General features: G+C 43.6%; 1 protein-coding gene and 1 long non-coding RNA gene across 3 annotated transcripts in view; one reads left to right on the plus strand and one right to left on the minus strand.

Moving 5' to 3' along the window:
- TMEM255A (transmembrane protein 255A) overlaps window positions 1-17,394 on the plus strand; it is a 92,460-nt gene that overhangs the window by 62,164 nt on the left and 12,902 nt on the right. For both annotated transcript variants that reach the window (XM_051969234.1, XM_051969235.1), the window contains 2 exons: window positions 4,514-4,676; window positions 5,899-6,042. In XM_051969234.1, the coding sequence (XP_051825194.1) occupies window positions 4,514-4,676; window positions 5,899-6,042 (307 nt within the window). The remainder of the gene's footprint in view (window positions 1-4,513; window positions 4,677-5,898; window positions 6,043-17,394) is intronic.
- On the minus strand, window positions 2,666-4,603 carry LOC127543215 (uncharacterized). Its single transcript, XR_007949159.1, has 2 exons — window positions 4,348-4,603; window positions 2,666-3,115 (listed from the first exon to the last, which is right to left on the minus strand). It is a non-coding gene; the product is annotated as an uncharacterized LOC127543215 (long non-coding RNA).

Consider the following 17,394-nt stretch of genomic DNA (forward strand, 5'->3'; position numbering starts at 1 on the left):
AGTTGAAGAAAAAAAGACACAAATATGAAACCATTACTAAGAATGCCAGGCAGTATATTCAGGGCCAAGATGGGGGTACAGACCGGACCAGAAGTGGGCAGAGAAGTTTCTCTTGTTGCAGAAAACAGAGCACTAGCTTAGAAGGCTAGAGAAGACTTGGGGAACAAACAGATGGTAAAGGAAAGAAGTGAGCAAAGGTTTGAGTTGGAAGTGAGCATAATACAGTGAGAAGCCCAGCCTGGCCAGGGTAGAGACTTCATATTGGTAGCTGCTCATAAGTAAACAGAGAGAGGTAAGTTGGAACCAGATTGGGAAATTTTTAAATACCAGGAGTTTGAAATTGAGCACTTAAGAGGCAGCTAGGTGGCGCAGTGGATAGAAGACCAGTTCTGAAGTCAGGAGGACCTGAGTTCAAATGTGACCTCGGTCACTTAACGCTTCCTGGCTGTGAACTTAACTTTCTGAGGGGATATTGCTGATAATCTTCTCTCATCCTTCCCTATAAGATTTTATAAATAAGTCACTTAACCCTAATTGCCTCAGCAAAAAAAGAAAGAAAGAAATTGAGCTCTTAGGAGGTACTAGGGAGCCATTGAAAGCACTTGAGTAGGGGAAAATTGTTTTAGGAAGACTAAAAAGCAATTAAGATACATGGTAGGTGTAAGTAGGATGAAGCATATTTACTAATGATGACTTGTATGCGAGAAGTCGAATAAGATTGGTGAGGACTTCTGTGACCTCTAGGCATGTGAACTGGCCTCATGGCAAGTCTGAGATGGCAGTTGGTCAACCAAAGGGTTCATTGGGACTCCAGTAATACTGAAAGAACTAGAAGAAAGATCCCATCTCCTGGGCTCCAAAGATCCTGGATTGAGAGCTGAGAGGGACCTCCAAGGCCATCAAGACCAACCTTCTCTTTTTGTAAAAGGGAGAAACTGAGGCCCAATGGGTGAAGTGACTTATCCAGAGTCATATATCTAAGGCAGTATTCAAATTTCAGGCTCTTCTGCCTCCAGATCGAATACCCTAGCCATTAGAGATCATTAGAGGATCATGCTTCTCTGATCCTCTATGAAGGATTCACGAAGAAGGCATAGAGAGATGAATCCATGCATGAATTAACTCAGTGAAGGGAATATTTAGAAGTAGGAACCCACAGATGCCTCAGAGCAGTAACGTGGCAACTGGGTGCAGGCAGGGGTGGATTATGGGAGGCAGAGACTGTCTCAGGAGGCTGCTGTAAGCATCTAGGTGGTGAGGAGGCCCATGGGAGCAAAGAGTAAGGAGCAGATGCCGCTGCCATTTTGAAGGACTATTTTATTTTTTAAAAATTGATCTGCAAGTTGATCCAGAGAAGAGCCAAGTGCCCTTTGTAAGACACAGATTCTCTGTGTTTGCTTTGATTCAACATCCCCCCCCATCCCCGATGCAAACAAAAAAATCCCCTCGACTTGAGAAACCATTTGAAATCGAATCTGGACTCCTTTTAGTGAACACTGATACACAGAGTTAGTGGCTAGAGAGCCATGTCAAAGCTAGGAAAACCCGGGGTTCCAAGGCCCGCTTCTGACACTGACCACGTGACTCTGGGCAAATCATTTGATCTCTTGGTATTTACCGAGCAGGTGCTGGCTTGTATTAAGGGAGGGAATTTCCCCCTCTGGGAGTTTCCTCTTACAGGAAAATCCACAGAACCAGTCCCTCTCCCTGTCCCTATAAAATTGGAGCATTAAGATAATTTTTAAACTGAAAACCTTAATACTAGCACATCCCTATAATCACGGGCAAACTTTTCGGAGGCTTCGGCAGTCTGGTATCCAAAAGGAGAGATTCAGGCCTCTCAGATCAAAGGGAAGACCCACGATTTGATTCCTGGCAAAGCGGGGAACAATTAATCCTCTCTCTCTCTCCCCAGCAAGCTGCAGAGGAGACAAATGTTCAATTGCGAGGAATATGCCGTCTCTCTATTCTATCCCAGGGATTGCTGGGATACCAAATCCAGGTTTCACTGCCTGGTTTCCAGTACCTTTCCACGTCTGGCCCCAACCAACTCTAGCTTTTATCTTTTATTGCTCCCAATTCCTTTTTCCTCCTCCTGGTCCCCCTCTCCAAACCCTACCACACCTGTAAGGACCAGCTCAAATCCCTCTTCTTTCAGGAAGCTTTTTAGGACTATCTTGTCCCATACTAATTTCTCCAGTCCCTAGCTTTGTATGATGTCATAGCTATGTAGAATGAGCAATGTAGAGCTAAAAAGGTATCTTCCATGTCATGTGGTCTCGTGGCGGTTATCACGGTGGTTTATTTGTTTTTCAATCTTCTCTGACTCTTTGTGACCCCATGTGGGATTTTCTTGGCAAAGATACTGGAGTGGTTTGCCATTTCCTTCTCCAATTCATTTTATAGATGAGGGAACTGAGGCAGACAGGGTAAAGTGACTTGCCCAGCGTCACACAGCTAGTGAGTGTCTGAGGCTGGATTTGAACCCAGGATGATGAGACTTCCTGACTCCAGACCCGGCACGCTATCTATCCACTACAGCGCCACCTAATTGCCCCAGTCTAGTGGTATCAACCCCAAATAGAAATGGGCACCGCTACCCTCCCATTTCTTAGGATCCCAGTAGATGGCATCTCAACTTAGAAAACCACAAATCAACATCATCTGTCTTATTCTTTTTTTATTTGTTTTGTTCAGTATTGCCCAGTTACATTTTAACCTGCTTCAGGCAGCACTGGGACCATCCAGGCCCAGACTGAGTGTTCGACAACTATGATCTAGTACATCTCCCTCATTTTCCAGATGGGAAAAGTAAGACCCCAAATGAGTAAATGGCTCCCCAATCCAGCATCCTTTCCACTGTACTCCGGTCCGGAGCGTTCCATTTGATTCCAGGTACCATTCCTTGCTCTCCAATTGTTATATGTGTATTAGTCCTGCCTCCTCTAAAGAGGAAGCCCTTGCTACCTTCTTGGCTCTTTGGTCCCCCGTAGCGCCGAGCCATTGTGCTGGCTGCCCTGGAAGTACTCCATCCTTAGGGATAGAAACATGGCTACCTCCATTAGCAGTACCAAGCACCGGCATACTTAAGTAAGTAGGCAGTAGGTGCACCAAGCTGCACGAAGAAAGGCTGGGTTTAGAAACTGATGTTGCTGCATCAGGAACTGGAATCATCAAATTCACTCCAGATTCATTCATTAATTATTAGTTAGTCATTCATTAATTATTAATTAAGCATTAATTCAACCACCTACCGTGTTCGAGTCATTGTGCTAGGTCTGGGGGATGCGAGTACAAAACAAACAAACCCAACCAGGAGGATCGTAGTGTTCAGAGCTGGAAGGGACCTTAGTGATTATATGGTTCAACTCCCTCATTTTACAGAAGAGGAAACTGAGGCACAGGAGGCAAAAAGGGATTTGTCCGAGGTCATACAACTGGTAAGCAGCACAGGCAGGAATTGAACTCGGGCCCTCAGACTCTACTGCCTCCCTCCCCGTGCATCCACCCTTACCTCTTTTGTCACCGAGCCCATCCCTCGCTGGGTTTCGCCTGAACCCCACAGACAAGTGTCTTTCAGTTTATGAAGTAGCTATGTTACTGAAAAAACATTTGTCACATTTTGGTCTCTTGAGGCATATGTGCCAGGGAAACTTACTAGTTAAAGGAACCATGAGCTTCCTTGAGTAAACAGAGTAAGTATATCCTACGTGACTGGATTACCAAGTTGGATTTGTCTTAAAGGAAGACCTATATGCGATATTCATCTCAGTATATGGCATTTAGGTTCATAGACTCAAACTTTAGAACTGGAAGAGACCCTTAGCCATCATCTATTCTAACCCCCTCATTTTGCAGATGAGGAAACTGATTCCTGGAGAGGGTAAGTGGCTTGCCCAGTGTCACACAGCTAGTGATTGATTGGGGGTTCGAATGCAGCTCTTCTAGTCTCCCGGACCGGGTCCCTCTCTGCTCCGCCCTTCTGCTTTTCATGCAAAGGACCATGGGCTGCCAATGTCATCATTCATTTTCGTGCTTAAACTCTCAGCTAATTTGACCTTGCCTAGGTAGACAGGGCCCAACAGCTTGGGTTTGAGAGATCCGAGGGCCAGAAAGGACCTCGAGAGAGCATCTACTCTAGCTCTTGGCCTTTGGACAGGTTAGGCACATCTCGCAGTTGTAAGTCATTTGGTAGATGAGGCAATTGAGGGAGAAGAAGGGAGGTGCCTTGCCTAGGGTCTCTTAGCTAGCAAGGGTTAGAAGTGGGCCTTGAACCTGGGTTTCTCTCACTCTAACGCTAGCTCTCCATCTACTACACCATACTGCCTCTCATGATACAAACCATACCTTGGATGGATAGAGTGTCTTCTTTCCAAAATGCTTTTATTTCCAGGACATCCCCCTGTGCTTTTTATCCATTGGGCCATTCGATCCCCATGCCTATAAGACACCCTAGGGTACTTCTGGGAGACTGATGTCTGTGTGTGTGTGTCCTCCTCCTTTCCCCATCCAGCCGTGTGGAGATCTCTGGAGGCTATTACGAATACATTGATGTCAGCAGCTGCCAGGATATCATCCATCTCTACCACCTGCTGTGGTCGGCCACCATCTTGAATATAGTGGGACTCTTCTTGGGAATCATCACTGCGGCCATCCTTGGAAGCTTTAAAGATATGGTAAGGAGAGAAGGGGGGGGAGGGGTCACGGGGCAAAAAACATCCTGCTTGTGGTGACCTGGGGTAGGGGAGAGGATAAAACCCAAGGTTTGGAAATCAGCTAAATCTGCTTTGGGTAGGTAATGTTCTGAGTGGAAAGAGAGACAAAGACAGAGACAGAGGGAGGGGACAGAGACAGACACAAAGGGATGGAGGGGAAGAAAAAGAAACAGACACAGAGAGAGAGAAGGGGGAGAGACAGAGAGATGGATGAATGCTGCCTGGTATCATCTAAAGAATCCTGGCTTCAGAATTGTCACTGGAACTCAGATTAAGAGGCTCTCCCTGCCTTAGTGAGAACCAATGACTCAATGAGATCCCTTTGGAAGGATCGTTGTGGTACAGTGGGGAAAACCCTGCTTCTGGGATTACAGGAAGTGGATTTCAATCCCACTCTTGACAGTTACTACCTATATAGCCTTGGGCAAGTAACTCCATTCCCCTTCTTGGACCTCAGTTTCCTTTTCTGTAAAATGAGGGAATTGGACTAGATGGATTTGGAGTTCTGTTCCGGCTCTGGATCTAGGAGCCTTATCAACAGGAAACAAGTGGGGAGTAGTGGGGCCCTCAAGAAGGAAGGAGAGGGCACTAAAGAAGGTTCAGAGGAGGATGTGGAAAAGGGAAGTGGGGAGCACAGAGGACTGTACCCCCTGACAGTGGGGACAGCATATGAGAAAAACCAGCAGCAAAGGAGCATGGGGATATGGATTTCCTTGGCCTTTGACCTTTGGGGAGGAGATATCCTAGAAGGCATTCAGGGAAAAAAGAGACTCCTTGGGTGAAATTCGTCATCTTTGATTTCTTCAAAAGATTTTTGCTTCCAGATATGACTTTTGTAACTATAGCTGGGAAATGGGGAGCTGGGGAAAACAAGAAAGCAAAGAGTGGCTAAGCGGCTGCAGAGACAGAACCAGGGCACAGTGAAAACAGAAATCAGCAAATGATCTAATCCAAGCCTTTCCTTCCCCATCTGACTACACTGGGTCCCCAAGGTTACCCAGCAAGCTACGGCTGAGTCAGGACTCACACTCAGATCCCCAGTCCCAGGCATATGTTCTTTCCATAATATCACGGTGCCCCTTGTTTTCATGGTTTTGATTTCTGGAAAGCAAAACATTCCTCAGTCCGTTCAACTCTACACAAGGACAATTTATGGACTGTTCATTTGCTGTTTTTTAAACAGACTCCTACCATTCCGGCGATGAACTGTTCGGTGGAAAGTGCCCATCCGAGGGTCTCTTACTACTCGCGGCCTCAGATAGCGTCGTACAGTACTTACTACCATAGCACGCCCCATCTGCCGCCCTATTCGGCTTACGACTTTCAGGTATGTTTCATTACAAAATGGCTCCCTTCCTCCCTCCATTTCTTTTTCCCTCCCTCCCTTGTTCTCCCCTTTCTTTAATAATCACCTAATTTTTTTGTGTTTTTCTCTTTGCTTTTGACATGACCTTCATTTATTAAAAAAAAAAAAATCCCTCCTCTCTCCTCTCCCATGGCTCCCTCCTTTTCAAAGCAAATCCAGGCCCTCGTCAGTTCCCCCTTTTTCATGAGCCCCCGTATGGCTAATGTGACATAGACAGATGTCCCCAGCCACTGGGGTTCTTCTCACATGACCCTCCCGCACGTCTGTGGATAAAGAAGGAACTCGGGACCTTGCGTTGCCCTAATTTGTATCACTCTGACTAAAATGGCAGGAAATTGATATTCTTTAATTGGGTTAAGTTTGGCATCCCCTGGCTTAGGGAATTGAGCGGTGCTTCTTTAGAATGGTTTCTAATGATGAGCTTGGAGAACAGCCAGAGAAAATGCCCGGAGACCAGAGATGAAAATGTCACATGCAAGATCCATCGAGGTGGCCAGTGTCCCTGGACCACAAAGTATGAGGGCAGGGAGGAGATGACTGGAAAGGTACAAAAGAGCCAGATGATAAAGGGCTTTGAATGCCAAACAGAGAGTTTTACCTTCAGTACTGGAAATAAGAGGGAGCCAGTGGAGTTTGGGGGAGTGGCGGGGGAAGGGGGCCACTTTGACAGCTGAATGATGGACTGGAATGGGAAGAGACGTGAGGCAGGGAGATCATCCAGCAGGCTGTTGTAGTAGTTCAAGTATGGTGTGATGAGGACCTGCACCAGAGTGGTGACAGTGTCAGAGGTGAGAAGGAGGTGTAGACCAGAAGCGTCATAAAGGTGTCAGTGTCAAGATGACAGGAGATTGGATAATGGGAATCAGAGCTAGTGAGGAATCCCATGTGACTCATAGTTTGTGGGCCCGAGGAACTAAGAGAATGGTGTTAGCCTTTACAGTCATGAAGAGAAGGTAGAAGGGGAGAGGGTTTAAGATAATTAAGTTGGGTTTTAGACATGTCCAGTTTAAGATGTCTACTGTCCATCCACTCTGAGATCCCCACTTGGCAGATGGAGATGGAAATCAATAAGGTGGTAGGCTAAGATGGGGATCTCAGTTTATCTTTCATTTGCATTACTAAAGCAGCTCATTCAAAAAAAAAAAGTTGGGGAGAAGGGGAAGCAGGGAGTGGGTAAGGAAATGTTGAATGTTAAGGTATACTTATTTATGTAAAGAAATTCAAAAGCTGGGGGAGAGGGAATAGAGAGGAAAGCTGGACGTGGCCTGAACAATAGCCTAGACTGGGGGAAACAGACTTCAAAAGGTTTGTAGGAAACATACACAAGATCCTGTGGAAATTTTATAGAGAAATTCAGTCCAGGGAGGTGGGGAAATTCTTTCTTAAAGGGAATTCCAATGATTCAAAGGGGAACGAGTCCCATTTGTCTGAAGAGACGGACGCGGAACTCACTAACCAACTTGATTTTTAAAAGAAGTTTGTACAGAAGATTGAAATGAGTCTGAGTAACACAGAACGAGCATAAAGGTTGTCGAAATAGGGTTAGGAGGCCTGAAGCCAGGACAACAACTTCATTTCCAAGCAACGTTGGTAGAAAGGCTAAGGGCAGATGGGATGATGATGATAAGGGACTACAGAGAGGGAATAAAACTGGTCGATTCTCACTTTGCTCCTGTTTTCTCTGCCAAGGAGAATGACTCTTGTACTAGAAATGCCAGAACAGAATTGGCTAAGAGGGAACCGATACCAAAGATAAGGAAGAGATAGTAAAAGAATCCCTAGCTGACCCTGGATGGGTTCAAGTCACCAGACCCAGAGAATAAAAGAACGGGAGGATGTGCTTGCTAAGCCACTACGAGTCATATTTTCAAGATTCTGGAGGATGGAAGGAGGACCATGGGCCCGAAGAAAATCACTGCCCCAGTTTTCAGAAAATGGGAGAGAGCAGAGTAGGTAAAGTACAGGCCAATGAGTTTGACATGTATCGGTGGCAAAAATCCTACAATGGATAACAATCCATAATGAACCGTAGAGACGATTACTGAACATCTAGCAAAGAACGCAGTAATTATGAAAAGCCAGTGGGGGTTTCATCCAGAACCGTTCATGCTTGGCTAATCTCATTTCCTTCTTTGACAGAGTTGCTTAACTAGCAGCTCAAGGGAATGTGGTGAATACAGTTCACCTGGGCTTTAGATAAAGATTCTCATGAGGTTCTGGTAGCAGATATGGAGAGATGTGGTTTAGGCAGTAATCCAGGGAGATGGTTTTGGAACTCTTGAATGATTGGGCTCAAAGAATAGTTGTTAATGATTTGCACTGAACCTGGAAGGTGTGCGGTGCTATTTCTGGGAAATCTACCCTGTTGATTATTTCTTTTATTTATTTATTTTTTTGCTGAGGCAATTGGGGTTAAGTGGCTTGCCCAGGGTCACACAGCTAGAAAGTATTAAATGTCTGAGGTCAAATTTGAACTCAGGTCCTCCTGACTTCAGGACTGGTGCTCTACGCACTGTGCTGCACCCCCCCCTCCCCCAGTTGACTATTTCTGTCAGTACTTGACTTAAAAGTAGAGCTAGCACACCTCCCTTTTGGAGGTACACAGGGTCATCTCGCACACTGGATGATAAGTTGGGATCCGAAGAGATCTTGGCAAGTTGGGATCCAAGAGATCTTGACAAGTTGGGATCTCAAGAGATCTTAACAGGCTAGCACACTGTGTTAAAGAAGATGAAATTCAAAAATTATCCTTGCATATGTTTTGAAAATAAAAAGCTTCTATAAAAAAAGTTTAAAGGAAAGAATTAGTGAATATTTTGAAAAGATGAAATTCACCAGGGAAAAAGCAAAGTTTTACATTTGGATTGGAGAAGTTAAAAAATCCCAAGTCCAGGAAGAGACGTGGTTAGATGGCAGCTGATGGCACAATGGATAGAGCCGGGCCTGGCCTCAGATACTTGCTAGCTATGTGACTCTGGATGAGTCACTTAAACTATGCTTCAGTTTCCTTAACTAGAAATTGGGGGTAATAATAGCACCTACCTCACAGAGTTGTGGTGAGAATCAAATGAGATACTATGTTTTAAAGCTTTTTTCTTTTCAAAACACATGCAGAGATAATTTTCAACACTGCCCCTTGCCAAACCTTGTGTTACAGATTTTTTTCTCCATCCCTCCCTCGCCCCTTCCCCTAGACAGTAATCCGATATAGGTTAAACTTGTGCAATTCTTCCATGCATATTTCCCCAATTCTCTGGCTGCACAAAAAAAAAAAAAAACCAGATCGAAAGGGGGAAAATGAGAAAGAAAACAAGATGCAAGCAAACAACAACAAAAAAGTGAGATCCCCACTCAATCCCCCAAATTCTCTCTGGGGGCATTTGGCTGAGACAATGTTTTTAAAAAGCACTTGACCTGTGGTGCCCAGTAGGTGTCCTACAATTCTTATTCCCTTTCCCTATCTATCTGTTGTCTGTCCATTAGAATGTAAATTTCTTGAGGGCAGGGCTGTTTCTGCCTTTATGGATATCCCTAGCAATTAGTACCTAGCATATAGTAAATGCTATATAATTGCTTCTTTTCTCTTCCCTTCCTAGTTTGCCTGGAGCTCAACACAAATCCGTTGTTCAGTCGTTTTTTTTTCAGTCTTTGTGACCCACCCCACTTGGGGTTTTCTTTATACTACAGTGGTTTGACATTTCCTGCTTTAGCCCATTTTACAAAAGAGGAAGTAGAGACAAACAGGATTAAGTGTCTTGCCTTGGGGCACCCAGCTTGTATCCGGGGCCAGATTTGAATTCAGGAAGATGAGTCCTTTTGATTCTAGATCCCGTACTCTTAAGCCCGTATGGATCTTGGACTGGGAGAAAAGAGATATATTGTAGTTTCCAGAAATGAGGTGATGGTCTCTTTCCTTTGTCCTTGCTCAGATCATCCTGGGGTTTTAAAGTACTCAGTTCAAGGCTCCCCAGATTAATAAGGATCAATAAACTGAGGAGAGTGCTTAGTAGTGAGATCAAGTCCATTTCCATCCATGAGATGTGTATATTCTCCAATCAAGCCTTAGATTGGTATTAAAAGCAGTTAAATGAAGTGAGGACTGATTAAGTCGGATCAGCAAGCATTTGGTAAGCTATAGGCCGGGCACTGGGGATGCAAGGAAAGACAAAAAGCCTCCTTGCCCTCATAGTTCCCAGTCTAACGATGATAACAGCTCTGCCCATCTACAATCTGTCCAGATTGCGAGTAATCTCAGAGAGAGAGCACCGGCTCGAAGGGACTGAGTAAGGCTTCCTGTACAGGGTGGGGTTTTAGTTGACACTTGAGGGAATCCAAGAGGGATTGATGAAGAGCAAGAGAGCTCAGGGGGGACCACCAATGAAAATATCCAGATTCTGGAGATGGAGTGGCAGGTCAAGGGACACAAAACAGCCATGTCACCAGATGGTAAAGTCCGTGGAAGGAGATTGAAAAGGTGGGAAGATTCCATAGGCCTTTAAAAATCAGAGAATATTGTATTTCATCTTGGACATGACTGGGAACCGCTAGGATTTATTGAGTACAGGGAACAGTGATGTAGTTTGGGAAGATCACTTTGGCAAGTTAGTAGAAGGTAGGCTTGAGAGGAGAGAGATTTGAGGTAGAAGATCAACCAACAGGTTCTTAAACTACTCTAGGGAAAGTGGAGAGGGATTAGTAGGTTTTTCTAATTTTCCTTCCCCTATATTGAGGATCAGACTGGGTGACCCCTAAATGATGATTTCTTCTAGATTCATTTGTTCCTCATTCATTCAACAAATGTGCTTTGAATGATATTGTACCAGCCTCCGGCTGATATAGACATCTACAGACAACACACACACACACACACACACACACACACACACACACACACACAGCCAAAGTTCTGCTCTGGCCAGAGTTGATTCCCAGTAGCATTATAAATATAGTCTAAGCAAAGTCCACATGATGTTGTGAAAATGCCACTATAGTATCAATTATCTGAGCACCCTCTTGCAACATTTATAAGATTAACTTGTGACATTTATAACACATTTATAGAATTAATCACCCCTTTTACATTGTTTCGCTTGACATATTTTTATGAAGCCAATGAACAATGGAAGAGGAATAAGAAATCAGTGACAGAAGAATGAGATGAAAACTCCTGCCACGTTGATTTGTTTCTTTAGTTAAAGAACCTTCAAAGAGTCTTTTAAAAGGACATGAAAGGATCACCATATAAGAAGGTTTCCACTTAAACAGTATCAAAATACTTTGGGGACCTTATTTCAGCTTGAAATAAAATAAATTGGTCTTAGTTTTTTTTGGCAAGTGGGGAGTAGTCTAGAGAGCCCCATCCAGGCTGTAGAGCTGGGACCCTCTGTGTGACTTTGGCTAAATCTTTTTTTTTCCTCCCTGAGCCTCAGTTTCCTCCTCTGTAAAATGAGGGAGTTCGATTAGAGGGCCGTGAGGTTGGCAGACAGATTCTAATGCACAGACACATTGGCTAGCAAGTAGCATGGTATTCACAGTTACAAAAATCCTAAATGATAAATGTATCTATAGGATGGGCAAGGCTGTAGTAGTGAAGGAAAGTAGGAGATGAAAGGAAGAAGGGAAGGAGAAAGGAACAAAGGAGGGAGGGAGGGAAGGAAAAGTTACAGATAGCTCTTGCCCTCCAGGAGTTATATTTTATCTCCTTTTATTTTAATTTTAAATCTTTTCCCAATTGTTAAGCATTTATTTTTCCCCCTCCAAAACCTCTCATAAGGGATAGCAGCTCCGTAGAAGAGTTGAGTTTTGGAGAGGAAGCTAGATTATAAGGGACTGAAAACTAAAAAGGCTTTTATATTTGATCCTGGAGGTAATGGGGAACCATTGAAAGTGATCGAATTGAGGGGGGGGGTGACATAGTCAGCCCTGTGCTTTAGGAAGAACAATTTGACAGCCAGATGGAGAGTAGACTTGAGGCAGCTGAACTCCCCAGCAAGCTATTTGTAATAGTCCGGGTATAGAGTGAGGACCCTGCACCAAGGTGGTAGAAATGTCAGAGGAGAGAAAGTGGTATATATAAAGAATATTGTGAAGGTAATATCAACAGGATTTAGCAAGTGATTGGGATAAGAGGGAGGGAAGATGTGAGAAAGAGGAGGATGTCCTGAAGGTAAGAAGGGCCTAAATTACCGTGCTAGTTGTGTGAGTAGGGACAAAGGGGCAGATGGGAAAAGTGTTGTGAAGGTAGAAACAATAAGATTTGACAACTTATTCAATGAGGGAGATGAGTGAAAGTGAGGAGCTGAGGATGACCCTGATGTTGGGAGCCTGGAAGGATGGAAATAGGGCAGTTTGGAAGAGGGGTGAGTTTGGAGGTGGAAAGAGAATGAGTTCAGTTTGGGACATATTGAACTTGAGATAAGTCTGGCAATGAAATTTGAATGCTTGATTTAGGAATTGATGTGGGATAAAATTTCTGAGGGGAAACTGAGGTTGAATAGTGAATTCTATAGAAATCATAATTAAACCATGGGAACATATGAGGTCCCTAAGAACATAGAAGGAAAAGTATGGGGTCTAAAAGAGAACCTTGGGGAAGAACCATAATTAGGGGGAGTGATGTGGATATAAATGAGAAAAGGAAGGCTGAATAAGAGCTATCAGAGGTAGGCGGAAAACCAGGAACAAGCAGTGTCCTGGAAAAATCAAAAGGTCAGAGTATTCAAGAGGTAAAGATTGTCAGCAGTATCAATTGCAGCAGGTTCAGAAGGATCGGGACTGAGAAAAGACCATCAGATGTGGCAAATCAGAAATTACTGGTTTCTTTGGAGAGAGCAGTTTCAGTTGAGTGGTTGGAGGTCAAATTGGAAGCTGTGTGACTGGTTAAATCAGCTCTCCCTCGAACTAGATGACCTCAAAGGATTCTTTGTATTCTGAATCAGGACTTCTTAAATTTTTTCCACTCTCGACCCCTTTTTGCCCCCCAAATTTTTATGTGACCTCTGGTAGATGGATATATAAAATAGGTATACAAACATTGACTGATAATAAATCATACTTTTGCAACCTCCCATATTGGGTCGGGACCCACAGTTTAAGAAGCTTTGCTCTAAATCCCTTATTATTGCAGCTCAAAGGCCTATGATGCTAATAATAATAGCTAACATTTATATAATGTCTGCTATGTGCCAAGTACTTTACTAGGTCCTTTATAATTTTTCTCACAATAACCCTTAGGGGTAGGTCCTGTTGTTCCCATTTTTATAGATGAAGAATCTGAGGCAATTAGAGATTAAGTGATTTGGCCAAGGTCCCGCATCTAATAAAGGCCTGGGTCTTTCAGACTCCAGGCTCTATTCACTGTGCCATTATTTCCCCTAAATAAAGCAGCAAAGAAGTAGCAATAAATAATCCGAGACTTCACTTTATATAACTAAGAAGCGCCGGCCACTAGGTGGCGCTGTAATGAATAGAGGCCTGCAGTCAGGAAGACCCGAGTTCAAATATAACCTCCAACGCATTTGTATGACCCTGGACAAGTCAAAGAGCTCTTTATTTGCCGCGGTTTCCTCATTTGTAAAATAGGGATAACAGCAGCACCTACCTCCCAGGGTTATTGTGAGGATCAAACGAGATAAGAATTGTAAAGCAATTTTAAATGTATTTGGCAGACAGTAGGTGCTGTATAAATATAAACTGTTATTATTAATAAGAACAGTGAGTTGTGAGAATGAAATGAGCCAGTACATATAAATTGCTCTGCAAATCTTTAAGTGCTGTGGAAATGTGAGCTTAGTATTAGAAGTTCATATGTCCTAAACATTTGGCGTACTAAACAGGGCTGGCCTTGGCATCAGGAAGCATCTCCCTATGCTCTCCCCAGCCCTCTTATTTAAGGCAGTCAGCCCCAGAGCCCAAATCTACTCTTCTAGAGTCATCACCGAGGGCAGAGCAGGCAGCTGCAGGGGATAAGCTACAGTTGGGGAGGCTCTCTACCCCTCAGGGGTCCTAAGTCTTTGGAAAAGTGTCTTCTTTCTTCCTCCCAGTTGAGAGATTGGATTTGGATTTGGAAATATAAGCGGACCCAAGTTTAAAACTTGACTCTCTATTTGATCATCAGTTTCATCAGATAAAAATGAAGAGGTTGGAATAGATGATCTTCAGGGTCCCTTCGATTTTGAAATCCTCGCACTCTTGCTCTTTTCTAGCTTGGAACTACTAGGGCAGAAGGCCGTGCACACTGTCAAATGCAGGGATGATTTAGGGCAGTTTGTTTAGTTTTTCTTTGTTAAAAGGAGGGTTTGCTCTGAAAGGAAAGATGTGTTTTTTTCCCAGAATTTCCTATGATATAAAGACAAGAGACATTGGTAAAAATATTGCTTTGTTTTTGGCAGAAAAGAGCTCTGATGAACATTTCTCTCGAGTATCCAAGCTCAGCTTTCTCTCAGTTTTCAGTTTAGTTTTACTGAGACATTTTAAAAAATCTTTAAGATTTGCAAAGCAAACATTATTCTATCTTTAATTTTTCTTTGTAAGTGAAAAAGGTCACAGATATAGAGCCGGAAGGGACCACACAGGCCATCTATTCTAACCTTCTCATTTTACAGAAAAGGAAACTCAAGCCCAGAGAGAGGAAAGAACATATCCAAGGTTACACATAGGATCTGAGTTCTAGAGCTGGGAGGGACCTCAAAAGTCTTCTAGTCTAACTCCCTCATTTTACAGTGGAGGAAATGGAAGTCCAGAGGGATTAAGGAACTTGCTCAAAACTACACAGCTAGTCAGGATTAGAACTTAGCTTTTCTGCCTTCAAAGGAGTCAGAATCCTTTCTCCCATATCCTACTCCTACATTCACTGTCACTTCTCAGGGACACCTTGAAGCCCCTACCTTTGAATTAAACCCTCCCTTTCCTGTAACAGGTAGTCGAGCAAAATAAATCAACACCTTGGCAATGCCTGAGATTGTCTGCCTCATTCCCCACCCATGGCCCACCACCTCTACACCTAGACACGGGAAACACGATTGCTTACTAGTCCTCGGAAGTCAAGATTGGTCCCTGGTCAGCATGCTAGAGTCTTTCAGAGTTAATCAGAGCTCCAAGCCTTTTAATATTGGTGTTCTTTACATTATAGTCATCGAGGAATCTGGTTCTGCTCACTTCCCTCTCCATCAGCTCATAGAAATCTCCCCAAGTTTCTCTGAATTTCTTTATATGCATCAAGTCTTATCCAGCAATATTTCACTTTATCCATAAGTCAACCAGTGTGATATGTGAAAAGAAAAAAGGACACAGAATCTGGTGTCAAAGGCCCTGGGTTCAGATCCCTTCTCTGACGAATCTCAGAAGAAGGCTTCAGCAGAAAGGGAAGTCAGGAAGATAAGATTGGAGTTTAGGTGAGGCTTGAAGGAAGCCATAAAACAGAGATAAGGAGGTAAAGAATTCCAGGCCCAGGGGAAGGTCAGTGAAAATGCCCCAAGTTGGGAGATGGGACATCATGAGGAAGGTGTGGGAATATTTCCAAGGGTTGATTTGTGAGCATTTAGAAAGGGAAGCAGTGATTGCAAAGCCTCAAAATAGCTTCGTGAGGATAAATCATTCCAGACTGGCTCTATCCTTTTTTTCTTTACGGGATCGAGTATAGTTAGATGGATCGATGATGATCCCTAAGCAGCCATTATTATGTCAGTGATTTCCCCTTGGAGGGAACCCTCTAGTGGAGCACCCCAGAGATCTATTGTAGATCCTACGTTGATCAACAACATTTTTATCAGTGATCTGACTTGTCACGTTTGCAGATGTGGTAAAATAGAGATGACGATAAGAATAAGAATATCTCTCTGCCAAGGTGGTTGTAAGGATCAGATGAAATCAATTTTATCAATGGTTTGCATACCTTAGCGTTTGGAAGAAATATTTGGCTGTTGTTACTAGAATCAGAGTAGTACCTTCAACAAATAGTAAAGGCTGGAGAAGGCAGGGCAAGGTTGGCGGTGAGGGGTGTTGAGGGCAAAATATGATGAGTTGTGTTGTTTTAGACCTGTTGTGGTCGAGATCCCAGGTGGTTGTGACTATCAGGCAGTTGGAGATTCAGAACAGGAGTTCAAGGAGGGACCAATAATAATGATAATGACGGCTAGTATTTATGTCATGTTTTGTGAAGGTTCACAAAGCCTTTTTGTATTACATGTTATTATATATTATATATCTTCATGTTATGTATTACATTTCATATTATATTTTGAAGCTTGTATTTACAGTATTGTTATATTTGCATGTTATCATATTTACAGCACTTTATATATGTATTTATACATATATTTGATCTTCACAACAACCCAGGAAAGTAGACATATGTTTTACAGATAAGGAAGCTGATGTTCTGAGAATATACTTGCCCAGGGGCCCCTAGATAATGAGAGTCTGTGCCAGATTCAAACTCATGTCTTCCTGATCCCAAGCCCCATACTGTGTAAGCATTGTGATCCCTAGCTACCCACAGAGCAGGTTAAATCCATTTCAGAGCCATTTGCAGAGAATAATTGAGCCTATGGGAGCCGATGGCTTCATGCTCAGAGCCATTTTAGGGAAGGAAGGCAGAGAGGAACAATGGACAGAGCCCTGGGGTGCACCCACACATGGGGTGGGATGGGGAGGAGCTTGATAGAGGAAGATCTGTGGAGAAAGACCAGTCTGACAGGTAGGGAAAAGTCAGCCAAGTAGGAGAGAAAAGCTTGAGGGAGGGAGTAGTCAGCAAGATCAAATGCAGCAGAAATCAAAAAAAGACCAAGACTGAGAAAAGGCAATAATGAAATCATTGGGGACTTTGCAAAGAAGTTGTTTGTGGAGGTGGCAAGAGTAGAAACGCTTTCTAGGCATCTGGCTGTGAAAGGAAGGATAGATATAACTGGAATGGAAGCTATTGCTCATAGCTTCACGTCAGCTGCACATTTGATAAGTCTGCCATCTGGGCCTTCGTGATGTAAGTGGTTACTTAAAATGTTAAACCGCATAGATCCCTGGGGCACTCCACTGGAGACTTGCCATTTTGACCTGTTCTTTGGATCTATTTCAACCAGTTCCAGATCCCTCGTATTGTATTTCTGGTCCAGTAGTTGCCGAATGGGAGCAGACATCCTGGCGGGCCAGGACATCTATCCATGGAGACCATTGTCAGACCCCAAGGGGTGTCGAAACCAATCAGAGTGTGGGAAGACGGGCTGAATTCCACCCGCTCTGCCCACACAATCCTTAATCCCCACCACTTCTCCACTCCACCTCTTCCTTTGGTCCCTCAGAATAGTTAGAACCTAAATT

The sequence above is a fragment of the Antechinus flavipes genome, chromosome X (genome assembly GCF_016432865.1).
Source record: "Antechinus flavipes isolate AdamAnt ecotype Samford, QLD, Australia chromosome X, AdamAnt_v2, whole genome shotgun sequence".
In the NCBI taxonomy this organism is placed as follows: Eukaryota; Metazoa; Chordata; class Mammalia; order Dasyuromorphia; family Dasyuridae; genus Antechinus; species Antechinus flavipes.